This window comes from Mobula birostris, chromosome 2 (assembly GCF_030028105.1).
Source record: "Mobula birostris isolate sMobBir1 chromosome 2, sMobBir1.hap1, whole genome shotgun sequence".
Classification (NCBI taxonomy): Eukaryota; Metazoa; Chordata; class Chondrichthyes; order Myliobatiformes; family Myliobatidae; genus Mobula; species Mobula birostris.
The window spans coordinates 147,358,937-147,382,824 of record NC_092371.1 but is presented as its reverse complement, the minus strand read 5'-3'; the positions used below and the strand labels follow the sequence as shown (position 1 = coordinate 147,382,824).

The 23,888-nt window shown below is 40.0% G+C and overlaps 1 protein-coding gene across 2 annotated transcripts in view; it reads right to left on the bottom strand.

Annotated features, from left to right (window-relative positions):
- The window catches only part of lca5 (lebercilin LCA5), a 100,455-nt gene that overhangs the window by 73,642 nt on the left and 2,925 nt on the right, over window positions 1-23,888 (bottom strand). For both annotated transcript variants that reach the window (XM_072250170.1, XM_072250175.1), the window contains exon 2: window positions 2,141-2,512. In XM_072250170.1, the coding sequence (XP_072106271.1) occupies window positions 2,141-2,507 (367 nt within the window). In that variant the 5' untranslated portion in view covers window positions 2,508-2,512. The remainder of the gene's footprint in view (window positions 1-2,140; window positions 2,513-23,888) is intronic.

Here is a 23,888-nt window from a genome sequence, read left to right as displayed (position 1 = left end):
AAATTGTATATTCTTCCTGGTTTCCATACAAAGGGCATATAGTTAGGGTTAAGAGTTGCGGGCATGCTATATTGTGGAAGTGTGGCAATCCTTGTGGGGCCTCCCCAGCACAATCCTAGTAGATTTAATGCAGACAATGCATTTCACTGTATTTTTGTCATGTGTACATTGAAACAGAGCTAATCTTTAATAAGTGCTGGTTCTACCAATGATACCCACAATCTGTGAAATAATCAATGAATTCAAGCAATGCCTTCTTCACTAATCTTGAGGTTGCATTAACTAAAATATGAATAGATTATGCACATTAAGCCCATGCAACAAGTACGTTTTAAACTATTGCTGTTTGCTTCTCCACACTTACAGTAGCTAGGATGGAGGCAAATTAGTGACCAAGGCCAGAAACAATCAAAGAATTTAAAAGGCTGAAGTGAGTGCAAGGATTGATAGTCATATGCAAAATTGCCTTGCTTTGCACAGCTTCAACCACTTCATTTTAAATAGGAAAAATAACAATTAAGTATCACTTATGAAAAGGTCAAGTCTGCCACGGACAATCCCAGGACCAGCTGCAAGAGGCGGAGGGTTGGGTATGGGGATAACAACCTCATCCTGTAAGAGCCTAAAGCTACAGAAACACCAACAGAAACTTGGAAGACAACATTCCTGGGAGAAAAAGGATCTTTGAAAATGGGCTACATCTGGGGACAACTTAAAAGACTAGCCCTGGACAGAGGACTCTAGCAGGCTGCTGTTGGTGGCCTATGCCCCAGTAGGGGTGACGAATTTAAGTAATTAAAAGGTTAAATTTAGTCCTTAAACATTAAAATACAAAGTTCACCTTGGCTTGGTTCATCTTTACACTGAGCTGCTCTAGCTGACCATTCCAATGGATTGACCCTTAAAATGAGTTATTTGTCCCTTACTTAACTATGTTTAGAGAAAGTGAGGGGAAGATATGCAACCACAGACCAGCAGATTTCTTACAAAAAATGGGGGAGGTTGAGGAGAGGGATGGCTGTAGACAATGGGTGAAGGGGTAACCGAGGAGTGAGAGGAGGTTGTGATATAACACTTTTAATACTGATTATGGCTCAATTTTGTTAATTGCAGCAGACAAGAAATACATATCTTGTTACACTTCCTGACACAATTAACAGTGGAACCTGTGAATTATTCAGATAAACAAACCGTCCAGTGGGAAGGATTACACATTTTCACCTTGCCTCTGCTACCCTATTTCTAAGTGAATGATGCATTAACAGATTTGGAAAATAATAGATTATTAATAATAATAGATTTAAGTTTGCCCAGTAAACAATAGCTTCTGCAAACATTCAGAAAAAAATCAGAGTACATTACCAAAATATAGAAATAGCATTTGAAAATAGAATTCTTAATGTATTTCACACAAGTTTGTTTTATTTTTAAAAAAGTAAAATAATTTATAACTCAAATTTTTATTTAGCACCCAAGATCTTCAGACATTCAATTATTTACTTTCTGAAGAGCAGGATCACTTCAAGGTAGAACCATATGGCAAACAACAGTAAAATAATCGGAAAATTTAGTTTCTACAGTTTATAAATTGCATAAATGTTCAACAAAATTACAAAAAATACTCCCCAAGCTTCTTTTACATCCAAGAGCCTCAATTTAACATCTCATCCAACAGGTAGCATTTGCAAATGTGTGGCAATATTGCACTAGAATTGTCAGCCTGTCTTTTTGAGCTTTATGTGTCTCCAGAACGGAACTTTAACTTCCTAATTCGGACAAGAACAGGAAATTTGGTTTAATATCTTATCCAAAAGGCAGCAATTTAAACAATGCAGCAGATCCTCAATTCAGAACTGGTGTTCACCAGATTATATTGTCAAAATGTTAAGAACCAAGCAACATCAAACTATTAATAGACTTGTTCAAGTGAAATTTAATTAATTTGGGGGAATTATTTCAAATAAATGCCCCTTTGATGCAAATACATACCTAAAAGTACAATAATTATCTACTAATTCAAAATGCCTATATTGGATTGCACAGTCTAAATTGCTTCAGGGTGAATCTTCAGCTAACATTCTTAGTTTTCTTCTCAAAAATTATTTCAAATATGCATTTACAGAAAAATAAATAAGCTTACCTTGATCATGGATATAACTGCTAGCCTTTTGTTTTACTTGTCCCTTTCTCCTTGGACTTGGTGTTCTAGATCTGGAGTTTTCTGAGCAATAAGAATCAGACATATATGAAGAATTATCATAGTCATCTGAATAATAAGAGTCACTACTCTTGTCATAGTCCATGTTTTCAGTCTTTTCATGATCTCTCATAGTACTCCCAGTAAGCTGAGTTGGTTTGCTTTTATTTTCTTTTTTGCCATTTGTCACAAACTTTCTTTGTGTGCTTGCTCCTGAGCATAGACTCTTTCCAACTTCTGAATTTCCTGAGTTGTCTTCATCACTGTATCCATTCTGGGAATCCATGTTAATTCTTGACAGATTTTTCATAGAATCTGTAGTTTAAATAACAAAAGCAAATTTTTAGCAAGTTGAATGGAACACACCATACTTAACAAAATTAGATACCATAGCCCTGGGAATGGTAACATGTTACCCCTTAATATTACTGACACATCCCTACTCCCACAGCAAACATATCTAGTATGCTGAATTTGCACAAACTGATATTTGGAATACATTTCCCACTGTTTTGGGAAAGCAAGAAATATAATCAAGGATTCCCTCCCACCCTGGTCCTCCTCTCTTCGTCCCCTCCCATCAGACAGAAGATACAAATGCTCAAGAACATAAACCTGACTCAAGATCAGCTGCCATCCCATTGCTATTAGATTCCTGAAAGGACCTCCCCATACATGACAAAAAAAGAACTTTGATCCCTCCACATCCTTCATTTTGGCCAATGCACTTTAGTTATCTACCTGCACTGCACTTCTTTGCAACTGCACCACTATATTCTGTGTTATATTTTCTGTTCAATACCTATGTAATTACATATGGCATGATCTGTCTGAAGGACATGCAAACAACATATCACTGTAACTCGGTACACTTGACAATAATAAATAAATACAATTTATAAAAAGCAATGAAACTATAGTCACTTTAAGCTCAAAAGTATTTTCATCTAGATGATAGCAAAAATAAATCTGCTACAATTTTCATCTGTTTGGTTGGCTGGGTCTGTCAGGTGGCATGTAGTTCAGCTGCAGTGGAGCGTGTATCAAGCTTCAAATTCCTTGGTTTCCACATTTCTGAGGATCTCACCTGGTCCCTGAACTCCTCCATCCTGATCAAAAAGGTGCAACAGCGCCTTTATTTCCTGCGGAGCATCAAGAAAGCTCACCTGTCCCAGGATACTGACGGACTTTTACTGCTGTACCATTGAGAGCATACTCACCAACTGCATCTCAGTGTGGTATGGCAATTGTCCCGCATTGGACCGCAAGGCACTCCAGCGTGTGGTGAAATCTGCCCAGCGGATTATCGGCAGCCAATTGTCCACCATTGAGAACATCTACCATAAGCGCTGCCTGGGCAGGGCGAAAAGCATCATCAAGGATGCATCTCACCCTAACCATGGACTTTTTATTCTCCTCCCATCCGGTAGGCGCTACAGGAGCCTCCGCTCCTGCACCAGCAGGTACAGGAAGAGCTTCTTCCCTGAGGCTGTGACCCTGCTGAACCTCACATCACAGCGCTAAGCAGTATTGCACCCATATTGTACTGTCTCAGTACTTTTATATTTGTGTGCTGTAGCACTTACTTTTTATTCACAGTTATTTTGTAAATAACACTATTCTTTGCATTTCTGGTGAGATGCTAACTGCATTTCATTGGCTTTGCATCTGTACTTGGCACAATGACAATAAAGTTGAATCTAATCTAATCACTGCTGCCATCTAACAGCTTCAGGGAGCCAGGTTCAATCCTGTCCTCAGGTGCTGTCTGAGCACAGTTAGTATATTTTCTCTGTGTCTGCAAGTTTCTACCAGGTTGTCTAGTTTCACCTCAATGACAACAGATTGGCTAATTAGTTAATATAAATTATGTTAAATGATAGAATTTAAAGGAAATTGATGCACGTGCAAGAGAGATTACATTGCAGGAATACAGGCAATAATAAAAAGGGACATTGAGTTGAATGGGATTGCTGCCATGGATCTGATGGGCTGCATACTTTTCTCTGTTTTAAGGTAATTACAGAAATTGTTTCTAGGGATTAGAATGAAAGCTTCATTTACAGAAGCTTTCAGAACATTACAAAATATTTCAAAGCCAATCATAATTTTGAAGTGTGGTCCCTTTCACATCATAGTAAATCCAACCAGTTTACATCCATCTCTCTCCTATAACAGCAGTGTGATGACAACAGAAATTATTTTATAGTGAAGTTAACCAGGGGGTGGGAGGGAGAGGGAAGAGAAACACAAAATGATAGATTACATCCATATCCTGTTTTGAAATTGTGGCTTGGAATCATTCCCTTCCATCTTGGCAAATTAGGTTTTGATTAAAGGCCTCATACAAAATAAGACCCCTGAAACAGTCCAGCACTCTCACAACTACGCAGCATTACCAGTGTGTATATTTCAGCTCAATTCACTGGAATTTATATTAAAACTGTACAGAAATCAACACTGCTGAAAGCTAGTATTAAAAATTGTTAAGAACATTAAAGCTTCTGAAAACACAGAAAAGCAAATTACTTACACTTCAAGCAACTTACAACTGCTAATGAAATACTTAATGTAATAAAATATTTTGCTGCTATACTGAAATGTTTTTGCGCTGTATCTCAAAATGCAAAGGCCCTTCCATCCCTACAAGACACAACACCCAGCAACCCACCAATTTAACCCGAGCCTAACCACAGGACAATTTACAATGACCAATTAACCTACTAACTGGAGCAACACACATCAAAGTTGCTGGTGAACGCAGCAGGCCAGGCAGCATCTCTAGGAAGAGGTGCAGTCGACGTTTCAGGCCGAGACCCTTCGTCAGGACACAACTTTGATGTGTGTTGCTTGAATTTCCAGCATCTGCAGAATTCCTGTTGTTAACCTACTAACTGGTATGTCTTTGGGCTGCAAGAGGAAATCCATGGGCACACAGGAAAGAACGTAGTGCTTAAGAGGACTCTGGAAATGAACTCTTGACACCCCAAGCTTAATAGTTTCACACTAACCACTATGCTACATATGTGACAATGCTCAAGATACGGTTTTGATGCAATGGACAAGCGTATCTGTTTTGCAGGTATCAAAGTATTTTTTCTGCACTGCATTATATTTTTATTGGAACTTGTGTAATTGTACCACTACTGCTTTTTTTAAATATACAATCCACTGGAACACCATCTCTTCTCCACCCCCAAACAACTCTCACCACTCCTTTTCTTCTAATCTGAACCTCTTTTTGCCAGACATTTCTGGCTACTAACTAGGCTTACAAATGAATTATTTTTCTGCAGAAAGTTACAGAAAAGGAAGACGACTTCACACAGTACAAAAAAGCTGCATCAGTACACTGCAGTTTGGGAAAGTACCCTCAAGAAATTGTTACTATGACTTAATTTTTCTGCATTTTATCCACAGTGGGGACAAGCTACAATTATACATTTATTTTCATTGATTCACAAGTCTCACAGCATTACTAGGTAATTCATAGGGTCATGAAGAGAAATTAAGAAACACTACCAAAACGATGATAAAGCCTTTGTAAAGAGTTTCCAATATAGAACTGTTTACAAGTGAAAACAAGTTGGTGTCAGTACGGAAAGGCCATGGAGTGACTTGAATGCCAGGATATTTTGAAATTGAGGAATTGCCAGATCAAGAACTAATGGATGGAAGAGCTAACTGAAAGGAACACCAGAGAGCCACAAGTGTGAGTCTCAACTTAGCTTTTTTCAAAAAACATGGTGGTGACGGTGCATGCCATTCATGTACATTTACATATAACCTGTAATGAATTAAACAAAGAATGCATAATCAAATATATTTACAATATTACTGAAATAGTAAATATACAACAGTCCTCCCTGCTTACCTTTAAGCTCCAACTTAATGTAGATTGAAAAATATATATTTCCTTTACCTTTTAGAAAGCCACCTCACACTGCTTTGTCCATTGCCATTTCTTCCCAATCTGTAATAATCAGTTCAAGGGGTGGACCACAGTAACAGGGTTTGGCAGGAACTTGTTATAGTAATTGACAAATCATAAAAAGGACCGCTACTGTGACCTGTCCTTTGGCCTTGGGGCATCCATCATTGCTTGAAGTTTCATAGCGCAATTGCGTAATCCTTGTGCATCAACAGCATGACCACAGTAATTGACGCTTGGTTTAAAGAATTCACATTTGTCACATCATGCTCTGAGCCCATTATTTTCCAAACATTTTAAAACACGGTCTTGAGATTTGAAATGTTACCGGTAAGGATGACAAGGAACAATGATGTCATCCAGGTAATACTGAGTGCCTGTGTGTGAAGCATCACTGCCATTGATTGGCACACACTCATTCACACAGGTCTTACGAAGTCAGTGACAACTGTAGTGTATTCATTCAGACTCTAAGATGAATCCCCAAATACTGTCCAGTCCACCAACTCAAAGCAGTCCTGCAAGCACTCCTCTGCCTCCCTTCTCCGTACCTTCTTAGCCCTCTCTATTGGTGCTGCTGCCTTTACTTCCTGCCTATACTCAGGGAGTAGAGGCACAGCCAGATGATCAGAATTTGCAGTTTGAGCTTCGGACGGCATGGTAAGCATTCTTGATGGTAGTATAACAGTGGTCTAGTGTGTTGGCTCCTCCAGTTCCACAAGTAATATGTTGGTGATAATTATTTAGGGACTTCTTTAAGCTGACAGTTGAGAATGCTATTCCAAAAACAAGCCTATTATAGTAACAAAGCCCTTTGTGAGTGTTTATGGTGAGAAATACTTTTGACACTTCTTCCATCTCCATCTGCAGGTAAGTTCATTTTGCTGAAGTGTTATCCTGCAGAAGAGTTTGCAAAGATATCGTCCATTCTGGGCAGAAGGTATTGATCTACTTTCAGTACTGGGTTGATGGCGAGTTTAAAATCACCACAGATACTGCTAGAGCCAATCTTCTTGGCTACTGGGACCGCTTGCATTGCCTATGGGCACCAATCAACCTTGGAAAGAATTCCTTCAGCCACCATATGATCTAGCTCACTGTCTACCTTTTCATAGATGGTATAAAGAACCGGATGGGTTTTGCAAACTCTGGGTCTGACATTTTCATTTAACACCATCTTACCCTTGGTATATTTGAGTTTTCCAACACCATTCTTGAACACTGCTGCAACATCAATCAGTACCTTTCTTAATTCACTTTCACTGACTATTGCATGGGGAAGTGACATGCAAATTATGGATGGATCTCCAATAGGTTGTGGTTGGCTCGGTCACTCATGTCCCCACAATGCTGGCCCTCCTGTTTTTTTGTTAAAACTACATACAAGGGCTTCCGGTTATGGTGCGGTGCTGAACAGACGTGTGTCAGAGCTCCTCCGAAAAGTTTTGAAATGGTGCAATCAAACAACCTCAAATTACCTGAACAGATCCAGTTTATCTGATTGGAAACTGAGTGATAGCCTAAATGCCACCAAAGCCAACAAAGCAGACGCAAAAGTCTTTGAAATTAGACCCCACCTGTAACCACGCGGTGCAAGCTAACAACAATGCTAGTGAAGAAGAGGCAACAGATGCTAGTACGGCAGAAGGCCCAAACCAAATTCTAAACGCTATTCAAACAATGGAAGATGACATTGTGTCGAGATTTGACGGGCTACTAAACGCTACACAAGGAGTACAAGCTGATCTGAAAGCTGTCACAGTGCGTATTACAGAAACCGAAGATAAAATTAGCACTAATCAAGATGATATCGCCTCTTTGTGTAATCAGAGTACAACCACGAAAGCAGCAATGGAGGCGTTAGTGTTTAAAGTGGACGGCTTGGAAAACCGTAGCCGCCGTTCTAACCTTCACCTGGTGGGACTTCTGGAGAGGGTGGAAGGGGCTGGTATGGTCTATTTTTTGGAAAAATGGATCCCCGAGGTGCTTGGTCCTGAAAACTTCCCTGGGTCCCCACTGACTGAGAGAGTGCACAGAATTGGCAGGGCTAATGAAGGTGAAGCACAGTCGGCTAAGCGACCCAGGGTAGTGATAATGAAGTTCTTAAACTACATGGACAAGACCCAGGTTATGAAGGCTGCCAGGCTGAAAGAACCTGTACTTTTCAACAATCAGAGAATCACGTTTTTCCCCGACATCTTTGCCGAACTCCTCAGGCGAAGGAAAGTTTTTGATCCAGTGAAGAAAGAGTTAGCTTCTCTCTCCATCCCGGACCTACGGTATGGGATAATTCATCCTGCTAAACTGCTGGTGACCTACAAAAGAAAACGCTACACCTTTGACAGTGCACCAGCAGTGGAGAAATTTGTGCAGGAGCTGAAGGACTACAACTTGGAGGCTGTGGGCAAGTGGGACAGTACAGCAATTTTTTGACTTTTGCTTGAATAGATATGTTCATAGTGCCTAAGGGACATAAATGAATGCTAACAAATGTTAGCAGTGTTACCCACTGCCTTGTTTATGCTAACGAATTTGCATCAGTTCTCATTATCTTCAGTGGCACTGTAACTACAACCAGGTTAAATTTGATTAAGACTCTTGGTATAATTTGGTTGTAATATTCTCTACTGCTGATAACATTGGGGCTCTGTTCTGGCTGTTGGCCATGCTGTTCTTCATCGTGATGACGGCGCAGAAGGACAAGTTAAGCTCCATAATTAGGCCCTCTTTCGGGGCCATCAGGAAGTGTTCATCGTGGGGTGGGTGGGTGGATGGGAAGTACACTTAGTTATGTTTACAATGTTCTAGTTACTATTACTGGGTTTTACTCATTTTTTGTTATGTTGTAATCTCAGTTAGCAGTCATTCTAAATCAATTCAGCTCAACATGATTGCAATTATAACAAACAGTCTATGCCCTGCGATCTTCAGTTTCTCTCCTGGAATGTAAGGAGATTAAATAAACTTGTCAAGTTAAAGCAAGTCATGAGTAGGATAAGACAGTTAAAAGCTAAAATAGTTTTTCTGCAGGAGACTTATTTAACCTCTGAGGATATAGTTAGAGAAGGAGGAGATGGCCAGGACAGGTTTTTTCAGCTCACACTCACAGGGTGGGGGTGGGGGGGAATTAGCCTTATACATAAATTGGTGCCGTTCCACCACCTTGTTAATGTAACTGAAGACCAATCTGGCAGATACCTTATCATTCAATGCAAAATTTTCTCAATCAGGTTTAATTTGGTCAATGTGTATGGGACAAATGATGACAATCCAGCTTTTTTCAGACATCTGTTTTCATCATTAGCTGCTCTGCTGGGCCATCTTATTGCAGGTGGTGATTTTAATTGTGCACTTCAACGTAAACTAGACAGATCTAATTGGATAGATACCGCTCACCATCAGACAAGAAAAGAGTTACTGCAATGCGCTAAAGACTTTAATTCAGTTGATGTGTGGAGAAGAAAATACCTGGATAAACTAACTTTCTCCTGCTATTCTAGCACTTGCCAGACCTTTTCCAGAATTGATTATTACTTAGTTATAATTATACTTAGTTATTATTATTATTACACAGTTATAAGCTGCTGGTACGATAGCATAATTTCAGATCACACCCCAGTTTCATTTATTTTGAACCTGCCTGACATTATTTCCCAAGGTGGCACTTCAGATGATTTGGCTTAGGAATCCAAATTTTATAGTTTATTAGAGAACAGATAGACTACTATTTTAGAGATAATATGGACCGGACATCTGCTGCTATAAGGTGGGAAGCCTTTAAAGCCTTTCTAAGAGGTCAGATGATTAGCTTTACCAGCTTTAAACATAAATATTTTAGATTGGAAATAGAACAGCTTGAAAAAAGAATAAAAGAAACTGAATCTGAAATATTTCAAAATCCCTCTCAGCAGCTATTTGCAGAATTTAAACTGACAGCTAAATATATTACCCATTAATAAGGCAACAAAAAGTTTGATGAGACTGAAGCAATCCTATTTTGAGCAGGGTGAAAAGACTAGTAAACTCTTGGCCTGGCGCATCAAACAGATACAAACAATAAACTCCATACAACCAGATGAGGGGGTGACAACTGCTGACCCAAAAGAAATAAACAATTATCTTTTTGAGATTTACCAAAATCTGTATAACTCAGAATATTCAGATTTAGCTCCACAAATACAAAAGGAATTTCTCAACTTGTTAGAATTTACACCCCTGGATGAAACATCCTTGACCTCGCTGGAGCTTAACTTAGAGGCTAAAGAAATGTCTGAAGCTATAACTAACATGAAGGGAGGGAAAGCTCCTGGGCCTGATGGAATTCTGATCGAAATATATGAAATCTTTAAGACTAAATTAATATCACCTCTGCTTGATATGTAACAGGAGTGATTTGACACTGGATCCCTTCGCCCCCCCCCCCTTAATATGGCAGTAATTACACTACTGTTAAAACCTGGAAAACCACTGTCCCTACTTGGATCTTATAGGCCAATCTCACTTCTGAACAATGATCTCAAAATTCTCTGTAAGGTATTAGCTAGGAGGCTGGAGCCATTCTTGCCAAAAATGGTCCACCCTGACCAAAATGGATTTGTTAAGGGAAGGCAGGGGTTCCACAACATTCAAAGAGTGTTTAATATACTTTATGAAAAGTCCGGAAGCTCTTATAGCACTATTCTGTCATTGGATGCAGAGAAAGCCTTTGACAGAGTGGAATGGCAATATCTATTTTAAGTTTTAGAAAGATTTGGTATGGCGGAAAATTTCTAAGGTGGGTACAGCTTCTTTATTCTCACCCACAGGCTGAAATTTTAACTAATGGGCTTTTTTTTTGGCACCTTTTAAACTCCAACGGGGAACAAGTCAGGGCTGTCCCCTATCTCCCCTCCTGTTTATCCTGGCCATTGAGCCACTTGCTATGGCAATTCGAAAACAGGCTAACATAGCAGGAATAACTATAGGAGATATAGAACATCGCATAGCCCTGTACGCGGATGACATAATTTTGTTTTGCTCCAACTTGAAACAAACATTACCTGCCTTAATTGACCTGATAAGTACTTTTGGTACTTTTGCAGGCTATAAAATAAATAACAACAAATCTACTATATTATTCATGGATAAGGATGAGAGGTTCAATCCCCCACTTCAAACTCAGTTTATGGTGTCAGAAAAGGGTTTTACTTATTTGGGTGTTAAAATTACTCCTACTATTGATAAAATTATCCCAACTAATTATAATTCTCTCACAGACTCAGTTATTCAACTTATAAACAGATGGACAAAATTGCCCATATCTTTGATTGGATGCATAAACATTCCAACAATGTCAATTTTACAGAAGTTCCTGTACCTTTTCCTATCTATCCCACTTTCTCCTCCATCATCTTTCTTTTATTTATTAAAGAAAATTTTTTCTAATTTTATCTGGAATAATAGACGTCCAAGACTCAGGCTGTCCCTGTTATATCTGCTGTATGATAGAGGTGGGTTACAGCTACCGAATCTTATATGGTATTTCTGGGCGGCCCAAATTAGAGCAGGATGTTTTATTTTGTTAAGGATCACTCCCCTACTTGGGTCTCAATGGAATCCCAGTCGAGCAATATCCCTCTAGAACTATATATGTATTCAGCAGATAAGAAAAAAAACTGGTCAAACAAACTAAAAACCCTTTTTTAAAAAATACAATAATGGTTTGGCCCAATGCTCTTGCGTATTTGGGAGAGACATCACAGTTATCCCAATTTACTCTTATCTTTGGTAATGATAACTTCTGGCCCAGCAGAGAAGACCCTGGTTTTAAAATTTGGTTGACCAGAGGCACAGCTAAGGTGTCTGATCTTTATAATGGCAATACATTTATGTCATTTGAAGAAATCAAGGCCACATATGGAATTCCAACAAAACACGTTTTTTCCCCCCAAATACCTTCAGTTGCAAAGTTTTATTATATCCAGGCAAGGTTACAGTTTGAAGCTCCCTCCTTTACCCACCCTAGAAGACATCACTCTGAAATTATCTGCAGCTAGGGGACACATATCTGTATTACACAATTTGTTTGCAAGTAAATGCAGAGTCATCAAACAACGTGCTACAAGCATGGAGAACTGGTTTGCTTGAGAATCTGTCAGAAAAAGAGTGGTCAGAAGCTTGTCCTTAGATCAAACCCAATCAGTGAACACTCATTCTAAATTACTACAATACAAATGGATAACTAGACAGTACATTACTCCAGTCAGGTTGCATCACTTTAACCCCAAAATTCCAGACACATGCGTTAGGTGTAATCATCAAAAGGGGTCTCTGTTCCATTATATGTGGGAGTGCCCCCAGATAATCTGCTTCTGGAAGAAGGTGCTGGATTTGATTAGTCAGATTATTAGAAAAAAGGTGCCCTTTGATCCTAAATTATGTACTCTGAATATTTATCCAAAGGACTTTATTACCTCCAAAAGTGTAATGTCTCTGCTTAATATTTGTTTTTTTTGGAAGCCAAACGCTGCATAGCCTATTCATGGAAGAAACCAACAACTAGTGGACTCTCACAATGGCTGAAAGGAATGACTTTATCTTGCTCTGGAAAAGATCAGCTACATCACAAAGAACAAACTTGCAAATTTCGAGAAATTAGGGACATTTTCTACAAGTTTCTGGAGAACAATATTCAGGATGATGAAAGTAACGGACTAAATTGACTGTTTTTTTTCTAAAATGGCAGGGTGTTTGGTGTGTGTGCACGTGTACGTGTGTGTTTTCTTTTGATTTCTTATGCATTTTATTTTTTCCTTTTCTTTAACTTTGTTGTACTATGGATGATCTAATGTGTTTTCCTTCTGTAAAAGCAATAAAGAGATGTTTAAAAAAAACACATACAAGCCCAATCTGGCTTGTTGGTTGTTGTATTTCATTGTTACAAATGTCATTCCCACAGGAATTATCTTTTCTTCAGGAAAGATTGGATATCTGCAGACATCAATTCATTATCTTCGAAATGCTGCTCAAACTAATTTTGTGGAATAACTGAAACAACCAAGCCAGCGTCAATTCCCTTTTAATTAATTTGCCATTCACTCTGGTGTAAGCCATATTGCTCATCTTTTGTTAGTTTTCACTTTATAAATCCCAAAGGTACCCCATCCTTTGTCACTCTCTTTATTATCTGAATTTTCATCAACAGCATGGAGATTAGTGCTTTTTTTGAAACTGCAACTTGACTATCTTTTTCTCTCCCCTGTTCAGACCATTTATTTTTGTCTGCCCAACATGCTCTTTGTATGCGTCCTGCTTTGTTGCATTTTTTAAAACATATTTCACCTTTAAATTTGCATTGGTAAGCTTCTGCCACAACGGTAACAAAATTTGTTTGGCCAGGCAGGCCTCCATCTAGAAGCTACAATTTTGTTCATGCTCACTTTCATTCCTTACTGCAACTCAATTGTGTCTCTGCTGCATTTTTTTAAAACCACATACAAGCCCAATGTGACTTGTTGGTTGTTGTATTTCACTGCTATGAATGTCATTCCCGCAGGAATGATCTTTTCTCCAGTATAAGCTGGATATCTGCATTTGTTGCAGAGATTGAAGGCAATATTTCACTGGAAGAAATCTCTATTCATCCAACAGTAGATATCAGATGAAAAGGAACTTATCGACTGTTTCATATTTCTTTTGTACCACTTAAGCAGGAATTTTCTTCAGAGGGATCAGGAATACCAATCAAGAATTCTGCCACCATGTGGCAGACCCTGTACGAGAAAACAGTCACATTTGTCATCAAGATACCAAAAATGTTTTGCTCATCTCCTTTTTCCAAAAACCAAAAGAATCAAAATGCTTGTAATAAATTAGGACGTCAAATACTGTGTTTTAATGCTTCCAACATGAGGCCTGAGATAGTAATAGACTGAAAAGAGATACAATTTATGACATTTAAAAAGTAAGATTCAAAGATTCAAAGAACTTTATTGTCATTCTAACCATACATCAGCTCTGCAGGGCAGAATGAGACAGCGTTTCCCAGGAGCAGTGCAATCAAAACAAATGCAACACTAAATCATAAACGTAATAATAAATAGTAAAACACAACAGCCACATCAGTTAAAATCAAGTTATAAGTGTCCAGTGCAAGTTAAGAGTGTCCAAAGCAGAGTCAGGTAGAGCAGCTATTTAGTAGCCTGACTGCCTGTGGGAGGAAGCTGTTTAGTAGCCTTGTGGTTTCAGTTTTGATGCTCCTGTAACGTTTGCCTGATGGCAGAAGAACAAACAGTTCATGGAGAGGGTGTGAGGGGTATTTAATGATGTACCGTGTCTTCTGGAGGCATCAACCCTGAAAGAGGTTTTGGACAGAAGGTAGGGAGACCCCAATAACCTTCTCTGCTCCCCTAACCACCCTCCGCAAGGCTTTTTTGTCGACAGCACTGCAGCTGGAGTACCAAGTTGTGATGCTAAAGGTCAGCACACTCTCAACCACGCCTCTGTAGGATGTAGTTAAGATGTTATTGGAGAGTGATGCTTGTTTAAGCTTCTTCAGAAAGTGCAATCTCTGCTGGGTCCGTTTCACAATCCCAGTGGTGTTCCTGGACCAAGTAAGATTGTCCGAGATCTGCACCCCAAGGAACAAGGATGTTTTCCACTCTCTCCACTGTGGAGCCGCTGATGCTGAGGGGTGTGTGCTCAGGCTGAGACCGTCTGAAATCGACAATCATCTCCTTGATTTTGGTGACATTAAGCATCAAGTTGTTATCACTGCACCAGCTCTCTAGGTGTTTGACCTCCTCCATGTACATTGTTTCATCATTTTTGCTGATGAGCCCCACCACTGTGGTATCATCAGCAATTTAATGATCAGGTTCTCCTTGAATCTGGCTGCACAGTCATGTGTTAGCAGTGTAAACAGCAATGGGCTAAGCACACAGACTTGTGGGGATCCAGTGCTCAGCGTGATGGAGTCAGAGATGTTCCTGCCAACACGGACTGACTATGGTCCCTCTGACAAGAAATCCAGAATCCAGCAACACATGGCAGTGTTAAGGCCAAGGAGTGACAGTTTCTCCACTAGTCTCTGCGGGATGATGGTATTGAACACTGAACTGAAATCAATGTACAGGATTCTGGCATAAGTGTCTTTGTTGTCCAAGTGAGAGAGAACTGTGTGCAGTGTGGTGGATATTGTGTCCTCCGTAGAGCAATTTGGACGATAAGCAAACTGTAGAGGATCCAGCGATGAGGGGAGGCTAGCTGTGATATGAAGCTTGACGAGCCATTCAAAACATTTCATCACTATGGGGGTCAGGGCAACGGGACGGTAATCATTTAGACAGGCTACAACTGATTTCTTTGCTACAGGGATGATTGTGGAGGTTTTGAAGCATCTGGAGACAATGGCTTGACTAAGGGAGATGTTGAAAATGTCTGTCAGAACATCTGCTAATACATCAGCACATCCCTTGAGCACACGTCCAGGGATGTTGTCGGGACCTACCGCTTTCCGTGGGTTGACCCTGGCAAGGGTCGTCCGTGTTTGCTCTGGATCAATGATTGGAGCCGGCTGGTCAGATGGTAAAAACGGACTGGCCCTCCCCCTTGCTGTAGTGTTTGATGCTTCGAAGCGTGCAAAGAAATTGTTAAGCCTGTCTGGAAGAGAGGTGTCGCTGTCATCAGTTTTCGGCCTGATCTTGTAGTCTGTCAGAGCTTTAATTCCCTGCCACATCTGTCTGGTGTCAACTGTGTCACAGAAGTGTCCATGTATTTTGCTTGCGTAGGCCCTTTTTGCTTTCCTGATCCCTAGTGAAAGTGCAGACCTGGCTGAGTGAAGCGCACTTCTGACCCCTGATCCGTAGGCTGTGTCACAGGCCTTCAGTAGTGAACGCACCTCTGTTGTCATCCATAGCTTTTTATAAGGGATGAAGGGATTAAGTAGCTAACATACAGTTACTGAACTAAAGGATAAAATTCAAATGGACAAAATTCAAAGAATGTGGTGTTGCTATCTTCTCTTCAAATACAGGGTGTATGAACAGATCCAGAGAGTAGCAGATGGTACTATCTAATGCCTTTGTTTACAAAGGTGAATGAATACTTGATCAGTAACAGAATTGAAGGCTCGAAGTTAGTAATAAAAATGGGACACCCATAATTATTTAAAAAGACATAAAGGCTGAACCAAGAAGTAAGGACTTAACGCAACAGACACTCAGGTTTGGTAATTATCCTTTGATTTGGATCAGTATTAGCAAATTGAAAGAATTTATAGTTTTCTCAAGAGCTTGTTGGCCCATAGTCAGTCATCAGGGAAAAAACGTATTCAGCCTACTGTGTTTTACAATAATCCACACAAAGTGCTGGAAGAGCTTAGCAGGACAGGCAGCATCTACGGAAAAGAATAAACAGTTAATGTTTCAGACTGAGATCCTTCAACAGGACTGGAAAGAAAGGGGAGAAGTCGAAGTAAGAAGGCCCCCACCTTCTTACTGACTTCTCCCCTTCCTCTCCAGTCTCGGCCCGAAACGTCAACTGTTTACCCTTTTCCATAATGTTGCCTGGTGTGCTGAATTCCTCCAGCATTTTGTGTGTTGCTTGGATTTTCAGCATATGCAGGTTTTCTCATGTTTGCTTACAATAATCTTGTTGTTTCATAATCACTAAAACTCTAAATAAATAAATCCCGTGCACAAAACAACTTAAAATTCACTAGCTGCCATGGATAGATTTGAAGTCTTCAAATCATCAGTGCAAATCCATAGATTGCTAAACCACTAACAATCATCATGCACCACTGTAACATCAAATCAATTTTCTGTTAACAAATTGAAAATAGATTTATAGTGCTTTGTTAAAGTATTCAGCCCCCATCCCTGAGTATTACAACCATGAATTTTGATCAATTAAACTGATTTTTTTTTGTGAATCACATGCTCCTTTTTCCAGTAGAGCCCAAAAAAAACCCAGGGGAAATTGTAATGCATGAAGCAATAAAAATTCAAAAACTGAAATATCAGCAGTTCAAAAGTATTCATCTTTTTTTACTCAGTACTTAGTTGAACCATCTCTCAGCCAAAAGTCTTTTTCGATAAGTCTTTATTAGCTTTGCACAATGTGATGGAGGAACCCATTCTTCCTTTCAAAATTGCTCAAGCTGTGCCAGGTTAGTTGGGAAACAGCAGTGTACAGAAATCTTAAGGTCTTGCCAGAGGCGTTCGATCAGATTTTAGATCAGGACTTTGAATGGGCCACTCGAGGGTATCAATTTTCTTAATTTGAAGCCACTCCACAGTTGCCTTGGCAGTATGCTTTGGGTCATTGTCCTGCTGAAAGACAGGTTTCCTCCCCAGTTCAAACTTTCTGGCAGAGGCTAACAGGTTTTTAATCTGGGATCTCTCTGTATTTAGCAGCATTCATCTTCCCATCGATCCAGATCAGATTTCCAGTCCCTGTTGCTGAAAAGCATCCCCATAGCATGATGCTACCTCCACCACACGTTATAGTAGCAATATTTTACCTGTCTGGTACACAGTATTAGATTTACGCCACATGTGTTGAGGCCAAAAAGTTCCACTTTGGTCTCATCTGACCACAAAACCTTCTTCCACATTTTCACAGTACCTTTGAAGTGATGCTCTGCAAAGTCTTTACAGGCAAAGATATGCTTTTTTTTGATTAAAAAAAAAGTCAGGGCTTCTTCCTTGCCATTCTTCCATAAAAACCATTTTTGTACAAGGCTTTTTGTAGAAGATTTTGGAGCCATCAACTTCATCTCCAGTTGTAGGCACTGACTTCTGCAGCTCACTCAATGACTGTTGGCATAACAGTAACCTCTCTTACAGAGACGAAGTTTAGAGGGGGTGGCCTGACCAAGGCAGTGTGGCTGTGGTTTCATTTTATTTTAAAATGATGGACTGTACTGAGCTCCAAGGTATGTTCAGTGTTTTTGAATGCCAATGACTGAAAACTTATCTTCACATAAACCGTACTGTAAAAATAGTTCAAAGGCTGCATATCATGCAATGAGTGACTCATCTGACACTAATGCAGGAGTTCTTAATCTGGGGTCCATGGATTCCTTGGTTAAAAGGTTGGGAATCCCTGTACTAAAGGTTTTTATCTTCCCTTCTGGTTTGGAAGAGTGTGGCTACAACTACACTCAAGAAGCTTGACGCCATATGAGATAAAGCAAAAGTTCAAAGTAAATTTATTATCAAAGTATATGTGTGTCAGCATATACTACCCTGAGACTCATTTTCTTGCAGTGATTCATAGTAAATATAAAAACACAACAGAATCAATGAAAAAACACACCGAGATAGACAAACTACCAATGTACAGAAGAAAATGCAAATACAAAAAAATTTTTTTAGAAATGAGCAATAAATATCAAGAACACAAGTTGTAGAGTCCTTAAAAGTGAGCCCACAGGTTATGGAATCAGTTCACTCTTGGGGTGAGTGAAGCTATTCCCTCTGGTTCAAAAACCTGAGGTTAAGGTGTAATAACTATTCCTCATCTTGAAGATGTGGGACTTGAAGCTCCTGTACCTCAGTACTGAGAGACAGCATGACCTGGATATTGGGGATCTTATTGATGAATGTTGCTTCCCTGGGACAAGGCTTCATGTAGATGTGCTCAGTGATGGGGAGGGCTTTAACTGTGATGGTCTGGGCTGTATCCACTACTTTTTGTAGTTTTACATTCAGATGTCATGCTGAATCTCTGCAATCTTCTAAGGGAGGTGCTGCCGTGCCTTCTTTGCAATGTCAGTTACATGCTGGACCCAGGACAGATCCTCTGAGATGATCTGAAGTTAAAGAAACAAGTTTTGGGATTTATTTAGTATTATTTATGTTCAGCAAAACCTTTCAAACAACCATGATCTGCTTTTGTTGTGTTGATGTGGGGCTAATGATGGTTCAGTAAAGTGGAAAATGTTATGTTACCTATGGAACAGTTTTTCCTCTATCTGAGCAGTTCCTTCATGATTTTAGATATCATATATTTATATAACCATATAACAATTACAGCACCGAAACAGGCCATCTCGGCCCTTCTAGTCTGTGCCGAACGCTTACTCTCACCTAGTCCCATCTACCTACACTCAGCCCATAACCCTCCATTCCTTTCCTGTCCATATACCTATCCATTTTTTTCTAAAATGACAGATTTTTAAATATCAGATCACTTCACAATCACTATTGAAGGAAAACATACCCAGATTCACCAGCTTGCCCTTGTATTTAAAGTCACGCATCCTTAAAAACATTTTAGTAAATCTTTTCCTAGTTCTTCTCAAATGCAAAGATTGGAGCCTGGTTTCATTATGATCACCCTACACGTTCATCCTTCGTTCAGGATTCCTGATGCTTTTTCAACCAATTTCTCAACCCGTCCATTATATCCATTATTTATACTCTGCCTCGAATTGTATCTTCTTTCTATTTACTCTTCCTGTTTCTCAGCATTAAATTTCACCAGAGTATCTATTTCTTTTTTTTTTTTAAGTTTATTACAGATTATTATGTCTCCAAATTCTGTGCTACTAGCAAATTTGGTAATGGTTTCTGTATACCCAGGATCAAGTCATTAATAAATACTACTAAAAAGGAGAGATGTAAACACTCATCTCTGGTGAATACTAGTATATACTTCCCTCTATTTGGAGGATGTAGTAAAGAGAGTACAAATGTTTTTCCTATTTTGCCTCCAATTTATGGTTTGTTTTTAAATAATTTAAAACTCATTCTTAGGCATTTTCGAGGATCATCGATGACTCTTCCACTTTGGTTTTGTGGTTTTTGAGGCGGCTTCTGAGGCCAGTGTGAGAACCATAAAGTCTATGATAGCACCTTTTAAGATACATGAGTAGACATGAGAACTAACAGGGAATTGAGGGATACGAATTTCAAGCAGGCAGACGTTCAGTTTAAAGTAGCATCCTGGTTTACACAGACATCTTGGGCTGAGGGGTCTTTTTCTGTGCTTCACTGTTCTACGTTAGTGCCATAAGTGAGGTAGGTAGTGACTGGGCAGCTGGTGGAGTGGTTTGTGAGGTGCCTTGCTCTCTGCACTGCTTAAGTAGAGCTTCTGTACGATCTCAATCCCTGACCTTGACGTTTTCAATAGCATTGGAATGTTCCTTCTCCACTTTAAGTGATCTAATGCTGGAAATTCACAGGAATCATTAGTATGTTTCATTTCTTGAAGGAGGCTTTGATCACACCCTTGAATCTTTTCTTCTGTCTGCCAGGTGACTTCCTTTCACAACAGAATCTCTCTTATGGGATTTGTGTGGGCATGCAAAGGACATGGCCTGTTCAATGTAGCTGATTTAGTCAGAGCTCTACAATAAGGAAATGGGTCCTCTGGCCTGTTTCATGCTAACCAACTTATCCAATTGATCTAAACACATTTGCCTGCATTTGGCCCCTATCCCTCTAAACATTTCTTAGCCATGCACCTGTAGAAATAGCTTTTATTAAATGTCATAATTGTACCCACTTCTTCCACTTTCTCTGGCAACATGATCCATACATGCACCAGCATCTGGGTGAAACAGTTGTCCCTCAGGTCCTTCTAGTTGTGGACCCTGATGCCCTGGGGAACCGACTATGGCTATTTACCTTATAGTCATAGTCATACTTTATTGATCCCAGGGGAAATTGGCTTTCGTTACAGTTGCACCATAAATAATAAACAGTAATAAAACCATAAAGTTAAATAGTAATATGTAAATTATGCCAGTAAATTATGAAATAAGTCCAGGACCAGCCTATTGGCTCAGGGTGTCTGACCCTCAAAGGGAGGAGTTGTAAAGTTTGATGGCCACAGGCAGGAATGACTTCCTATGACGCTCTGTGCTGCATCTCAGTGGAATGAGTCTCTGGTTGAATGTACTCCTGTGCCCACCCAGTACATTATGTAGTGGATGGGAAACAGTGACCAAGATGGCATGCAACTTAGATAGCATCCTCTTTTCAGACACCACCGTGAGAGAGTCCAGTTCCATCCCCACAACATCACTGGCCTTATGAATGAGTTTGTTGATTCTGTTGGTGTCTGCTACCCTCAGCCTGCTGCCCCAGCACACAACAGCAGACATGATAGCACTGGCCATCACAGACTTGTAGAACATCCTCAGCATTGTCCGGCAGATGTTAAAGGACCTCAGTCTCCTCAAGAAACAGAGACGGCTCTGACCCTTCTTGTAGACAGCGTCAGTGTTCTTAGACCAGTCCAGTTTATTGTCAATTCATATCTCCAGGTATTTGTAATCCTCCACCATGTCCACACTGACCCCCTGAATGGAAACAGGGGTGACCCGTACCTTAGCTCTCCTCAGGTCTACCACCAGCTCCTTAGTCTTTTTCACATTAAGCTGCAGATAATTCTGCTCACACCATGTGACAAAGTTTCCTACTGTAGCCCTGTACTCAACCTCATCTCCCTTGCTGATGCATCCAACTATGGCAGAGTCATCAGAAAACTTCTGAAGATGACAAGACTCTATGCAGTAGTTGAAGTCCGAGGTGTAAATGGTGAAGAGAAAGGGAGAGAGGGGGAGAGTTTTCTCAGGTACTCTAGTTTCCTCCCACAGTCCAAACAATGTACCAGTAAGTTAATTAGCCATTGTAAATTTTCCTGTGATTAGGCTAGGGTTAAATCAGGGCGGGTGCGTGGAGGGGGGGGATGTTGCTGGGTGGCGCAACTCGAAGGGCCAAAAGGGCCTATCCTGTGCTGCATCTCTTAATAAAAATAAAAATGTAAGGAACTTAAATTTGCCGATTTTCTCCATCTCGGATCCCCTGATGAAGACTGGCTCATGGACCTCTGGTTTCCTCCTCCTGCAGTCTATAATCAGCTCTTTGGTTTTGCCAACACTGAGTGAGAGGCTGGTGTTGCTGGGGCACCATTCAGTCAGATTCTCCATCTCCCTCCTATATGCTGATTCATCAGCACCTTTGATATGATCCACAACAGTTGTATCATCAGCAAACTTAAATATGGCTTTGGAGCTGTACTTGGTCTCACAGCACTTAGAACTCTGCTTGATTGGCAATTATTTCACTACTCAAAACAGCTGTTCTTTCCAACACATCTCTTTGAATGCAGATTGTAATATTTATGGACAAAATACAATGCAGCCATTTACCAATGATATTCTAACAGCACCATCCCAAGCGCAGAAACTCTACTAATAAGGACAAAGACTACATATACAAGGGAACACATTCAGGGTCCTCTTCAAGTTATATACAATCCCAACTTAAAAATGTAAACACTAATTCATCTTCAGTGGTCCAAGTCCTGGAAAACAATATTCATCAATACAGTAGAAATATCTTCATTATAAAAATTGCAGCAATTCACAATGAAGCTCACTGCTGCCTTCAAGAGAAGGAGGGAGAAGATGGAGGCGCAACGCAGCACTCGTGGCCGTTCTGAATTGATATTGATATGTGTTAACTGGGGGGTCGTGCACAATCCTGATTTGATGGAGACAGCCCTGAAAAGTGCGGAGGAACGCCTGGAGAAACTTCTGAAATGCTCACTTCGCTGCTGCTGCTACTGTGCAATCAAGAATCGCCGGAGGGGAAGGCCCCAAATCCTCCGGTTTGCCTATCGCCTGTTGCCGGGGCTGGGGTCAAAGCACTCGGCAAAGATGGTGCTCGGTGCTGGAGAGCTGATTGGAGGCTCGGAGTTTTCGGATGGACTCGGAGTCGGACTGTGGTCGGATGCTTCCAAGATGCTGCATTGGCAAGTTTGCGGCGCTGGAAGTTCACGGCCTGTGTGAGATGATGGGACTTTCGAGAGATTTTGAGACGTTTACCGTGCCCATAGTCTGTTCTTATCAAATTACGGTATTGCTTTGCACTGTTGTAACTATGTTATAATTATGTGTTTTTTGTCAGTTTTTAAGTCAGTTTGTCATGTGTTTCTGTGATATCAATCTGGAAAAACATTGTATCATTTCTTAATGCACGCATTACTAAATGACAATAAAAGAGGACTGCGTGTCCTCATAATCTAATCTAATTATGGCTGGGCAATAAATTTTGGTCTTGCAGGTGACATCTACATGAGTAAAAAGCTTTTAGGTCACTCCTATATATAAAAAAAAATGCTATTGTTATGTTTAATGTGCTTTTGTTTAATTGCAATGAAATGCTGACAGTTTTCTCCAACAGATCCATTCTATTGCTTTGAAGATCAGAATTCATTTTCTAGGAAGCGAACAGAGATATGTTATTTTAAAGTCCTTTCAAACCTATTCTATTAGCGGGAATACCACCTGGTTTTATGCAAATTCAGGTCCCCTGTCACCAGCAGCTGGAATGCTTCTATTCAGAATTTAATGCAGCAGAACACCATAGGGCATTATGACATCAGAGAGTAATTCTGCAAAGTTGAAATTTGCAAATACCTCTGGAAAGAGGCATAAAAGGTACAAAATAAAATTATAGTGGAGTCTGTTTAATTGGTCAATCAGGACAGCCACTATTTTGGTCTTAAAGAACAGCCAGGATTTCCTTCATTTATTTGTGACATTGGGTGCTTAATTGGGACAGGGGACTGTTGCCAGTTTCTAAGTAGTTTCCGTCACATTCCAAGTGTGGCTGTTATCGACACAACATGCTTAGAGCAAAGACTGTCAGTTGTGTGTGTTTGTGCTCAAAAAGCAATGGCACTTTTCATTGATAGTGCGAAGTAAGCAGTAAGACAATTCAGAACTGTTTTGCTCATTGGGCTTTTAAGCATTGAGGCTTG